The 13,902-nt window shown below is 34.6% G+C and overlaps 1 protein-coding gene across 1 annotated transcript in view; it reads left to right on the top strand.

Annotated features, from left to right (window-relative positions):
- The window catches only part of PGR (progesterone receptor), a 90,236-nt gene extending 83,731 nt beyond the window's left edge, over window positions 1-6,505 (top strand). The window contains 2 exon segments of the mRNA NM_001135613.1: window positions 3,517-3,674; window positions 6,350-6,505. Of these exon segments, the coding sequence (NP_001129085.1) occupies window positions 3,517-3,674; window positions 6,350-6,505 (314 nt within the window).
- Window positions 6,506-13,902: the final 7,397 nt, after the last annotated feature.

Raw genomic sequence — 13,902 nt, 5'->3', positions numbered from 1 at the left:
TTTGCGGCAACATGGATGGAACAGGAAGTCATTATCTTAAGTGAAACAATTCAGAGACAAAGTCAGATACCACATGTTCTCGCTTATAAGTGGGAGCTAAATAATGCATGTACATGGGCATAGAGTATAGAATAATTGACAGTGGTGCCTTAGAAGGCTGGAAAGGTAGGAGGGGGGTGAGACATTACCTAATGGATACAATGTGCATTATTGGGTGATGGTTATACCAAAAGCTCAGATTTCACCACTATGCAATATATTCATGTAACAAAACTGCACAGATGTTCATTAAATTTATACAAATTTAATAAAAAGAGGTTCTAGATATACATATAGATGTACATACTAGAGTTAAGTTTTCAATTGACAAAAATTTGCATAGATATACTGAATTGCCAGAATTACTCTTCAGAGTCTCCTTTATATACAAGATCTTGAAAACTCAAAACCAAAGAATTAACTTATTTGTTTTTCGTAAGTTTGTATTTCTGGCCTTCTTTTCTAGGGGAAATGGAAACCAAGTTTTGATTGGGGTGCAGGGGACAAATATAGGCTTAAGAAATAGTAATTTTCCTCCCTGTTCCCTGAGATACAATAATATTGGAATTAGGCCAAGGCTGGGCATGGTGGCTCACGCCCGTAATCCCAGCACTTTGGGAAGCTGAGGTGGGCGAATCACTTGAGGTGAGGAGTTCAAGACCAGCCTGGCCAATATAGTGAAACCCCGTCTCTACCAAAAAGACAAAAATTAGTCGGACATGATGGCACACACTTGTAATCCCAGCTACTCAGGAGGCTGAGGCGGGAGAATTGCTTGAACATGGGAGGCGTTGCAGTGACCTGAGATTGTGCCACTGAACTCCAGCCTGGGCGACAGAGCAAGACCCTGTGTCAAAAAAAAAAAAAAAAAAAAAAAAAAGCAATTAGGCCAACTAACAATCTTGGAATGAACTCTCAGTGTTCCAGTAAAAGAAAGAGTTGCAAGTCTGAGGTAGAAATGATTAAGCTTAATTAGGAAGGCATGTCAAAAGTTGATATAGGTTGAAAACTAGGTCTCCTGAGCCAAGCAACTAGCCAAGTTTCAAATACAAAGTAAGAGTTCTTGAAGGACTTTAAAAGTGCTATTTCAGTGAACACATGAATGATAAGCAAAACCGCCTTATTGCTGATATGGAGAAAGTTTTAGTGGTCTGAATAGAAGATCAAACCAGCCACAATATTCCCTTAAGCCTAAGCCTCATCCAGAGGAAGGCCCTGATTCTCCTCAGTACTAGGAAGGCAAAGAGATGTAAGGAAGGAGCAGAAAAAAGTTTGAAGCTAGCAGAAGTTGGTTCATGAGATTTAAGAAGCCATTTCCATAACAAAGTATAAGGTGAAGCAGCAAGTGCTGATGCAGAAGCTGCAGCAAGTTACCCAGAAGATCTAGGTAAGATTATCGCTACTTATGAAAGTAGCTGTGCTAAAAAACAGGTTTTCAGGGTAGATAAAACAGCTTTCCATTGGAAGAAGATGTCATCTAGGACTTTCATAGCTACAGAGAACAAGTCAATGTCTGTCTTCAAAGCTTCAAAGGACAGGTTGACTCTCTTGTTAGGGGCTAATGAAGCTGGTGACTTGAAGCTGAAGCTGGTGACTTGAAGCTGAAGCTAATGCTCATTTATCATTCTGAAGATCCTAAGGCCTTTAAGAATTACGCTGAATCTATTCTGCCTGTGCTTTATGAATGGAACAACAAAGCTGGATGACAGCACATCTATTTATGGCATGGTTTACTGAATATTTTGACCCACTATTGAGACTTACTGCTCAGAAAAGAATACTACTTTCAAATATTATTGCTCATTGACAATGCACCTAGTCAGCCAAGAGCTCTTATGGAGATATACAAGGAGATTAATGTTTTCATTTCTGCTAACACAACATTCATTCTGTAGTTCATAGATCAAAGAGTAATTTTCCACTTTCATGTCTTATTATTTAAGAAATATATTTTGTAAAGCTGTGGCTGCCAGAGATAGTGTTTCCTCTGATGGATCTGGGTAAAGTAAATTGAAAACCTTCTAGAAAGGAGTCACCATTCTAGATGCCATTAAGAACATTCGTGATTCATGGGAGAAGGTGAAAATAGCAACATTAACAAGAGTTTGGAAGAAGTTTATTTCATCCCTCTTGGATGACTTTGAGGGTGTTCAAAACTTCAGTGGAGGAAATAACTACAGATGTGTGAAAAGAGCAAGAGAACTAAAATTAGAAGTAAAGCCTGAAGACATGACTGAATTGAAGAGGTTTCATGGTAAAACTTGAAAGATGAGGAGTTGTTTCTTATGGATGAGCAAAGAAAGTGGTTTCTTGAGTTGGAATCTACTTCTAGTGAAGATGCTATGAAGATTATTGAAATGACAACAAAGGATTTCAAAGATTACATAAACTTAGTTGATAATGCAGCAGCAGGACTTAAGAGGATTGACTCCAATTATGAAAGAAGTTCTATTGTGGGTAAAATGCCATCAAACTGCTAGCATTGCATGCTACAGAAAAATTATTCACAAAAGAGTCAACTGATGCAGCAAACTTCATTGTTGCCTTATTTTGAGAAACTGTCATAGCCACCCCAACCTTCAGCAACCACCACCCTGGCCAATCAGCAGCCATCAACATTTAGACAACACCCTCCAACAGCAAAAAGATTTTGACTCATGGAAGACTCAGATGATTGTTACCATTTTCTAGCAATAAAGTGTTTTTTAGTTAAGGTGTGTTCACTTTTTAAATAATGCTGTTGCACACTTAATACATTCTAGTGTAGTGTAAATATAACTTCTACGTGGACTGGGAAACAAAAAGATGCATGTGATTCACTTTGTTGCAATATTTCCTTCATTGCAGTGGTCTGGAACCAAACCGGCTATATCTCCAAGATACGCCTGTGTAACAAAGTGGCTGGATATCAGATAAATATTTAAATATTAATACCTTTCTCCCATATCAGCAGGAAGGCATTAGAAAACTTAATGAAGCAATTTTTAAAATTACAACAAAAAGATAAATCATCTAGGAATAATCTTAATGGCAAATACTTGAGATTTATATAAAGAAGACAAAAGTTTACTAAGAGATCCAAGTATTCATTAAAAAGAAGGGAAAAAAAAGATCCAGATTACATGCAGCTGTAAACTAAGTCAAACCAAGTATTTAAGAAGCACGTAGAATAAGGCCAGGTTCTCTTTTGAGCAAATGCTAAGTTAAATGCACAATCCGTTGATACAGGTCTAAAATAGGTCAGCTGAAGTGTTCTTTAATATACCTATTAATTCTTACGTTCTTCCAGTGAACTAGAAGTTTATGTGTCCTGATATTGATAGTGATATCAATAACACTATCTCTTTCCTATATAAGGTGTTTTTTTTCTAGAGTCATGTATCAGAAGAAATCATTATATAGCTCAGAAATATATGTTATAAATTGTTAATGTCATCTTTTTATACACAACTGCCACTTTTAATTGTCTTCTTACAGTTCCTTTGGAAGGGCTACGAAGTCAAACCCAGTTTGAGGAGATGAGGTCAAGCTACATTAGAGAGCTCATCAAGGCAATTGGTTTGAGGCAAAAAGGAGTTGTGTCGAGCTCACAGCGTTTCTATCAACTTACAAAACTTCTTGATAACTTGCATGATGTAAGTATTTGGTTGATTCCAGAATATCAATGATTATTCTCTGAATTTCTATAACTTTTTAAATGTTACATGTAAATTTTACTTTATATGATTTTCTCAGATTAATACTTGTATTTTAAAAGTGTTTGGATCATGCTGCTCAGACATTGTATTGTGTTTTTTTTTTCATTTTCAATATAGACCACTCAAATATTCTTTTACAAGTATTTGTATAATGTGAGGGTAATTTAATAGCTGATAGAAATTATGGTACATTTCCTGAATATGTTCTAAAATATTTGTGCCTAAAATTATAAAAGATTTTATATATACAGTAAAAACAAAGGTATGTATGTGAAAAATAAGACTCATGCCATTTTCAGTGGAATTATAAATAACATTGCTGATGGATGGGCAATCAGGCAATATATAGCAAAAGTTAAAATTTGCATGCTTTTCAAGTTTCTATTTTTTAGGATTTATCTTAAAGAAATAATTAGACAAATGTAATATACATGCACGGATGTTCACCATAGCACAGGGGGAAAAAAGAAAAGCAAACAAGAAATGCCCAACACCAGAGGTGGATTACTAAGACAAGATATCTGTGGTTTGTCAAGATATATGAAATACAAGCTTTTATTGCTACTATGTTCAGATCACATTAAAATGACAGTGAAGGCATAAAAAAGCTATCCACTCTCCAGGTCAACTTTTGAGGTCTTACTCCTGAATACGAACAGACAGCCAAGATTATGAGCTATTTGAGTAAAGCCTCTAAAATGAAAGGCAGAGAGCAAAATAAAAAGAAACTTGAAGGAAATAAACACCAGTGCAGAGAATAGAAGAAAACTTCTAACATCCTTAGAGAAATAAGAATGATACGGTATCCATGACATGAGAACAGAAAACATTTTTAAAACAGACATTTAGCAAGAAAATACTTTTGGATAATTAAATGAAGAAAGGCAGAAATTAAGAATTCAATGAAAGAGCTGAAATGGAAAGGAAAATCTGAGAAAAAATAAAAGATCAAAACATGGAAAATTAGAAAGAAGAGTTATAGTAAATTTAGTATTCAGGAGATTCTAGCCTCCAATTAATAGGAATGTCCAGAAGAAAAAATAGAGAAAATCAAGGAGAGAAATTTGTGTAAGAAATCGCAAAAGTTGCTGGAACTGAAACATACGAGTTTTCTAACAAAAAGGGTTGTCCAGTGTAGAGGCACTGCACAATTGAACTAAGGTACATTATTGTAAAATTGTACCAGGCCAGAAATGAAGAGAATATTTTAAAGTATACCAGTGATGAAAGAAACAGGTCACATAGACGTTATCAGGATTCAGAATGATGTTGGACTTCTCTGCAGCAACACTGGAAGCCAGAAGACAGTGGAGCAGTGCCTTCAGAATTTGATGGAAAAGAAAATCTTCAAAGAATTTCATACCTAGCCAAACCATCAAACAAGTACAATGGCAGCATGAAAGTATTTTCCAACTTGCAAGGTCTCCTAGAGTTTACCTCAGATACAACTTTCTCAAGAACTGCTACAGGATGTCTTATAACAAAACATGGGATTAAGCCAAAGATCCACCCCAACAGAGATGCAAAGTGATGTCCCGGCACAATAACTGTGCAGAGCAGTAGTTAGTCTAGATGGGAGCAGTAATACAAAGGGTTCTAGGATACCAGCTCCAGGAAAAATAAATGGAACTCAGAGACTACCACTAAGTATGACTGTAATTGAGGTGATTTTTACAATTCTGTTGCAGAATTTGACTATGGCTTTGAGACAAATATAGAGAAAACAAAGCAAACAATAACACGAGGTGATTCACTTTTGCAAAATAAAAATGAGTCATAAGAATGGAGATGCAATCCAGCAGAAAACCATAAAAAAATCTTTATAATATAAATGCTGGATATTGACTTTAGCTAAAAATTGAGCCAAAAGCTCTCTCTGGGGAGAAAAGAACGTGTATGTAGTTGAGGAAGAGAGTGTCTAGTATAAGAGAGCTTCATTTTCTTCATTTCCCATAGTAGAAACTAAAACTAACTTTAGTGGAAATATAGAAATATCAAAAGACACAGGCTACAAAAAGTTGAAGGTAGTTGTGTCTAGGGAGCTGGAATAGGGATGGGAAGAAGTCTATCAGCAAACTGCTAGGCTCTATTGATGCTGCTGCTGCTGCTGTTTTTGTTTTTATAATCATGTGGTACTACTTGACTTTTAACATTATACACATGAATTACTTTGATAAAAATTAAACGATGTTGGATTATTGGCATAGGAAGAACCAATATGTTGTTATTTACAACAGCTAGATTAGCAAATAGAATTTATGAAACGTGTAATATTGTGTGTATGCTTGGGTATGTCTGTATACATGTATAAAAAGAAAAAAAAACTTGAGTAATACACCAAAATGTTCACACAGCTTATCCTGTAGAATTGTGAATAACTTTCATTTCTTTAAATAAATCTTTCCATAATATCAGAATGTTCTATCATGAGTATATAACATTTTACATATTATTCTAGAAAATGGTGGGAGTTATTTTCATTGTGGTAAGAAAAAAACACCTTGAGAAGTATTTATATTATAAATAGTTAGAAAAATAAATTGCCATGTTTGAATAGCATATGAATTTATTATTTTTATTACATGTTTTCTACTCATTTGTTAAACCAACAGCTTGTCAAACAACTTCATCTGTACTGCTTGAATACATTTATCCAGTCCCGGGCACTGAGTGTTGAATTTCCAGAAATGATGTCTGAAGTTATTGCTGCACAATTACCCAAGATATTGGCAGGGATGGTGAAACCCCTTCTCTTTCATAAAAAGTGAATGTCATCTTTTTCTTTGAAAGAATTAAATTTTGTGGTATGTCTTTTTGTTTTGGTCAGGATTATGAGGTCTTCAGTTTTTATAATGTTCTTCTGAAAGCCTTACATTTATAACATATCATAGTGTGTAAATTTAAAAGAAAAATTGTGAGGTTCTAATTATTTTCTTTTATAAAGTATAATTAGAATGTTTAACTGTTTTGTTTACCCGTATTTTCTTGAAGAATTTACAAGATTGAAAAAGTACTAAAATTGTTAAAGTGAACTATATCTTATCCATATTATTTCATACCATGTAGGTGAGGATTTTTAACTTTTGCATCTAACAAATCATAGACTTAAGAGAAAAAAATCTTACATGTAATAACACAAAGCTATTATATGTTATTTCTAGGTAACTCCCTTTGTCTCAATTATATTTCCAAAAATGAACCTTTAAAATGGTATGCAAAATTTTGTCTATATATATTTGTGTGAGGAGGAAATTCATAACTTTCCTCAGATTTTCAAAAGTATTTTAATGCAAAAAATGTAGAAAGAGTTTAAAACCACTAAAATAGATTGATGTTCTTCAAACTAGGCAAAACAACTCATATGTTAAGACCATTTTCCAGATTGGAAACACAAATCTCTTAGGAAGTTAATAAGTAGATTCGTATCATTATGCAAATAGTATTGTGGGTTTTGTAGGTTTTTAAAATAACCTTTTTTTGGGGAGAGAATTGTCCTCTAATGAGGTATTGCGAGTGGACATAAGAAATCAGAAGATTATGGCCTAACTGTACTCCTTACCACCTGTGGCATGCTGAAAGTTAGTCACTCTTACTGATTCTCAATTCTCTCACCTTTGAAAGTAGTAAAATATCTTTCCTGCCAATTGCTCCTTTGGGTCAGAGCTTATTAACATCTTTTCAAATCAAAGGAAAGAAGAAAGGGAGAGGAGGAGGAGGGAGGTATCAATTCACATACCTTTCTCCTCTTTATCCTCCACTATCATGAATTCATATTATGTTTCAGCCATGCAAATCTTTTTACCATGAAATTTCTTCCGGAGTTTTCCCCCTTTGACACAAATTCCATGCATGTTTCAACCTTCAAGACTCAGCCAAATGTCATTTCTGTAAAATCTTCCCTGAGTCTTCCAAGCAGTAATTTGCCTTCTCCTAGAGTTTACCTGCCATTTTGTGCACATTTGAGTTACAGTAGCATGTTATTTTACAATTGTGACTCTCCTGGGAGTCTGGGAGCCATATAAAGTGGACAATAGTGTTTGCTGACTGAGAGTTGAATGACATTTTCTCTCTGTCTTGGTATTACTGTAGATTTTGATCATTCTTTGGTTACATTTCTGCATATTTCTGTACCCATGACTTTATCACTTTCTTCTCCCATGCTTTATCTCCATCAGTTATCTTCATTACTTTTAAATTTTCCACCTTTGCTTCCTACTTTGTGAGATCTCTCCCTTTACTGACTATAACATAGAAGAATAGAAGTGTATTTTATGTGTCTTAAGGACAATACTTTAGATTCCTTGTTCTAAGTTTTTAAACTGAATGAATGGAATATTATTTCTCTCCCTAAGCAAAATTCCACAAAATAATTATTTCTTATGTTTATGTAGCCTTAAATTGTTTTGTACTGTAAACCTCAGCATAAAAACTTTCTTCATTTCTAATTTCATTCAACAAATATTGATTGAATACCTGGTATTAGCACAAGAAAAATGTGCTAATAAGCCTTATGAGAATTTGGAGCTGAAGAAAGACTATATAACTCAGGAAAGTTACAGTCCAGTAGTAGGTATAAATTACAGTGCCTGATAAATAGGCATTTTAATATTTGTACACTCAACATATACTAGGTAGGTGCAAAACATTTACATATAATTTTACTGATACCCGTGCAGCACAAAGGTACTAACTTTAAAGTAAATGTTAAATAACACCTTTATGTATCAGTAATTCATTTGCATTAAATCTTATTGAAAAGGCTTTCAATATATTTTCCCCACAAATGTCATCCCAAGAAAAAAGTATTTTTAACATCTCCCAAATATAATAGTTACAGGAAATCTACCTCTGTGAGAGTGACACCTCTCAGAATGAACTGTGTGACACAAGAAAATGAATGTAGGTCTATCCAAAAAAAACCCCAAGAAACAAAAACAATATTATTAGCCCTTTATGCTTAAGTGATGGACTCAGGGAACAGTTGATGTTGTGATCATTATCTGATTCTTGTTATTTTGAATTAAACCAATATTTTGATGATATAAATCATTTCCACCAGCATAGATTTAATTTCCATAATAACTTTAAAATTTTCTAATTTCACTCAACTATGAGGGAATAGAATGTGGTGGCCACAGGTTTGGCTTTTGTTAAAATGTTTGATATCTTCGATGTTGATCTCTGTCTGCAATGTAGATGTCTAAACACTAGGATTTAATATTTAAGGCTAAGCTTTAAAAATAAAATACCTTTTTAAAAAGAATATGGCTTCACCAAATGGAAAATACCTAATTTCTAAATCTTTTTCTCTACAAAGTCCTATCTACTAATGTCTCCATTACTATTTAGTCATCATAACCATTATCTTCATTTTACATGTCGTGTTCTTTCTGGTAGCTCTAAAATGACACTAAATCATAAGAAGACAGGTTACATATCAGGAAATACTTGAAGGTTACTGAAATAGATTCTTGAGTTAATGAAAATATTTTCTGTAAAAAGGTTTGAAAAGCCATTTGAGTCTAAAGCATTATACCTCCATTATCAGTAGTTATGTGACAATTGTGTGTGTGTTTAATGTTTAAAGATGTGGCACTTTTTAATAAGGCAATGCTATGCTATTTTTTCCCATTTAACATTAAGATAATTTATTGCTATACAGATGATATGGAAATATGATGAACAATATTTTTTTTGCCAAAACTATGCCTTGTAAGTAGCCATGGAATGTCAACCTGTAACTTAAATTATCCACAGATAATCATGTGTTTGATGATGGGCACTGTGGAGATAACTGACATAGGACTGTGCCCCCCCTTCTCTGCCACTTACTAGCTGGATGAGATTAAGCAAGTCATTTAACCGCTCTGATTAAACCTGCCTTTCCCAAGTGCTTTGTAATGAATAGAAATGGAAACCAAAAAAAACGTATACAGGCCTTCAGAAATAGTAATTGCTACTATTTTGTTTTCATTAAGCCATAGTTCTGGCTATAATTTTATCAAACTCACCAGCTATATTCTACAGTGAAAGCAGGATTCTAGAAAGTCTCATTGTTTTATTTATGTCACCATGTGCTATGATATATTTGGTTGAATTCATTTGAAATTAGGGCTGGAAGTATTCAAGTAATTTCTTCTGCTGAAAAAATACAGTGTTTTGAGTTTAGGGCCTGTTTTATCAAAGTTCTAAAGAGCCTATCACTCTTCCATTGTAGACATTTTAAAATAATGACACTGATTTTAACATTTTTAAGTGTCTTTTTAGAACAGAGAGCCTGACTAGAACACAGCCCCTCCAAAAACCCATGCTCAAATTATTTTTACTATGGCAGCAATTCCACAAAAGGGAACAATGGGTTTAGAAATTACAATGAAGTCATCAACCCAAAAAACATCCCTATCCCTAAGAAGGTTATGATATAAAATGCCCACAAGAAATCTATGTCTGCTTTAATCTGTCTTTTATTCCTTTGGAAGGATGGCTATTACATTTTTAGTTTTTGCTGTGAATACCTGAGCAGTTTCTCTCATCCATACTTATCCTTCATACATCAGAAGTCAGGATAGAATATGAATCATTTTAAAAATGTTTACAACTCCAGAGCCATGTGCATAAGAAGCATTCAAAACTTGCCAAAACATATATTTTTTTTCAAATTTAAAGATACTCTATTTTTGTATTCAATAGCTCAACAACTGTGGTCCCCACTGATAAAGTGAAGTGGACAAGGAGACAAGTAATGGCATAAGTTTGTTTTTCCCAAAGTATGCCTGTTCAATAGCCATTGGATGTGGGAAATTTCTACATCTCTTAAAATTTTACAGGAAATACATAGCCAGATAGTCTAGCAAAAGTTCACCAATTCCTAAATTGCTTATCCTTACTACACTAAGTCATGAAATGATTTTAATGAAAAGAACATCACCTAGGTTTTGTGGTTTCTTTTTTTCTTATTCATGGCTGAGTGAAAAGAACAATCTCTGTTTCTCCCTACCATCTGCGGACTATTTAATGTACCATTATTCCACACTCTATGGTCCTTATTAAATACAAAATTGAACAAAAAGCAGTAAAACAACTGACTACTCACCCATATTATAAAATATAATCCAAGCCAGATTAGTCAACATCCATAAAATGAATCCAAGCTGAACTGGGCCTAGATTATTGAGTTCAGGTTGGATCACATCCCTATTTATTAATAAACTCAGGAAAGAAGGCCTTACAGACCATCAGTTAGCTGGAGCTAATAGAACCTACACTTCTAAAGTTCGGCCTAGAATCAATGTGGCCTTAAAAACTGAAAAGAAGCAGAAAAGAATAGTTTTCTTCAATAATTTGTCCACCCTGTCACTGGAGAAAATTTAAGGATTTGGGGGTGTTGGTAGTAAGTTAAACACAGCAGCTGTTCATGGCAGAAATTATTTAATACATACCTTCTCTGAATATCCTATAACCAAAGCAAAGAAAAACACCAAGGGGTTTGTTCTCCTCCTTGGAGTTGACCTCATTCCAAGGCAGAGCTCAGGTCACAGGCACAGGGGCTGCGCCCAAGCTTGTCCGCAGCCTTATGCAGCTGTGGAGTCTGGAAGACTGTTGCAGGACTGCTGGCCTAGTCCCAGAATGTCAGCCTCATTTTCGATTTACTGGCTCTTGTTGCTGTATGTCATGCTGACCTTATTGTTAAACACAGGTTTGTTTGCTTTTTTTCCACTCATGGAGACATGGGAGAGGCATTATTTTTAAGCTGGTTGAAAGCTTTAACCGATAAAGCATTTTTAGAGAAATGTGAATCAGGCAGCTAAGAAAGCATACTCTGTCCATTACTTTAAAGAAAATGCACAGATTATTAACTCTGCAGTGTGGCATTACTGTCCTGGTCAATATTCGGATAGATATGAATAAAATATTTAAATGGTATTGTAAATAGTTTTCAGGACATATGCTATAGCTTATTTTTATTATCTTTTGAAATTGCTCTTAATACATCAAATACTGATGTATTCAATTTATCAGATATAAATTATTCTAAATGAAGCCCAGTTAAATGTTTTTGTCTTGTCAGTTATATGTTAAGTTTCTGATCTCTTTGTCTATGATGTTTACTAATCTGCGTTGTTAGTTATGAATTATTTTAGACAGCAGTGGTTTCAAGCTTTTTGCCACTAAAACTACCTTTTATTTTCTCCTCCCCCAGAAAAGTCTATACCTTGAAGTATCTATCCACCAAACTGTACTTCTATTAAGAAATAGTTATTTTGTTTTCTTAATGTTTTGCTATTCAAAGGCATATCAATGAAAGCTGCTGAGCAGCATGAATAACAATTATATCCACACAGATTTGATATATTTTGTGCAGCCTTAACTTGATAGTATAAAATGTCATTGCTTTTTAAATAATAGTTAGTCAATGGACTTCTATCATAGTTTTCCTAAACTAGGTTAAGATCCAGAGCTTTGGGGTCATAATATATTACATACAATTAAGTTATCTTTTTCTAAGGGCTTTAAAATTCATGAGAATAACCAAAAAAGGTATTTGGAGAGTTAATACAAACATACCATATTCTTGTTGAAACAGAGATGTGGCTCTGCTTGTTCTCCATAAGGTAGAAATACTTTCCAGAATTTGCCTAAACTAGTAAGCCCTGAATTTGCTATGATTAGGGATAGGAAGAGATTTTCACATGGCAGACTTTAGAATTCCTCACTTTAGCCAGTAAAGTATCTCCTTTTGATCTTAGTATTCTGTGTATTTTAACTTTTCTGAGTTGTGCATGTTTATAAGAAAAATCAGCACAAAGGGTTTAAGTTAAAGCCTTTTTACTGAAATTTGAAAGAAACAGAAGAAAATATCAAAGTTCTTTGTATTTTGAGAGGATTAAATATGATTTACAAAAGTTACATGGAGGGCTCTCTAAAACATTAAATTAATTATTTTTTGTTGAAAAGTCTTACTTTAGGCATCATTTTATTCCTCAGCAACTAGCTGTGAAGCCTTTACTGTGCTGTATGCCAGTCACTCTGCTAGATTGTGGAGATAACCAGTGTTCCTGTCTTCTCCGAGCTTACAGTTGGATGGGGAATAAAGACAGGTAAACAGATAGCTACAATATTGTACTGTGAATGCTTATGCTGGAGGAAGTACAGGGAACTATTGGAGCACCTAAGAGGAGCACCTACCTTGAATTTAGGGGTTAGCAGAGGCATCCTGAAAAAAGTCAAGGCTAAGCCACAATCTACAAGCAGTTTAGGAATTAGCAGAACGTGCAGGGTGAGGAGATGCCAAAGGCAAGAAGAGAAGAGTATTCCAAACAGGAGGGATTCCAAAGAGAGAAGAGTATCCCAAACAACATTTGCACAAACCTGATGGGGAGAGAGAATGTGGGGTGGGGATGAATGATGAGACTGAAGAAGAAAGCCAGGTCTAGATAATCAGTGGCCTTGTACACCATGTTAAAGAGTGTAGACTTGATTCTGTTGTAAACAGGAAAGCAGCACAATTCATATGAATATTTTAGAAGACTCCCACTGGAATATGGAGAATAAAGTTGGAGATGACTAATCCTGGAAGCAGGGAGAACATTTTTGAGGAAGTTGCACTATTTTGGTGAAAATGATGGTCATAAACATGAAGAGTTGTAGGTGATCATGACCTCCTCTCTAATTTTCCAGAAGGGTTTTGGAAGATATAACATAGGAACATTGACAGGACTGACGAAAGGAGATGAAATACACCATATAAATTGTCAAACACAAGGCCAGATGTCTAATTATTTTGCTTATGTGTTGAAATTACAAATTTTTCAAGAAACCAAAAACTACAAAACTTAGTTTTCCCAAGTCCCAGAATTCTATCTATCCAAACAATCTGTACCACTCCACCTATATCCCTACCTTTGCATATCTGTCCAACCTCAAAGTCCAGGTCTATACACACGGGTAAGACTAGAGCAGTTCAAGGCTCAGAAAATGAGAAAGAGGAACTGAGTTGTGCTGAACCCATACAAAATAAACACATTCTTTGTATAGATTCTTGGAACCTCGAAAGGAATTCACCTAACTCATAGGTATTTGATGGTATGAATCCATGGCTGGGCTCGGCTTTTAAAAAGCGTTATCTGGGATTCCTTCTATGGAACCAAGTTCCATCAAAGCCCAT

This window comes from Pan troglodytes, chromosome 9, assembly GCF_028858775.2.
Source record: "Pan troglodytes isolate AG18354 chromosome 9, NHGRI_mPanTro3-v2.0_pri, whole genome shotgun sequence".
NCBI lineage: Eukaryota > Metazoa > Chordata > Mammalia > Primates > Hominidae > Pan > Pan troglodytes.
This window is presented reverse-complemented; position numbering and strand designations above follow the sequence as displayed.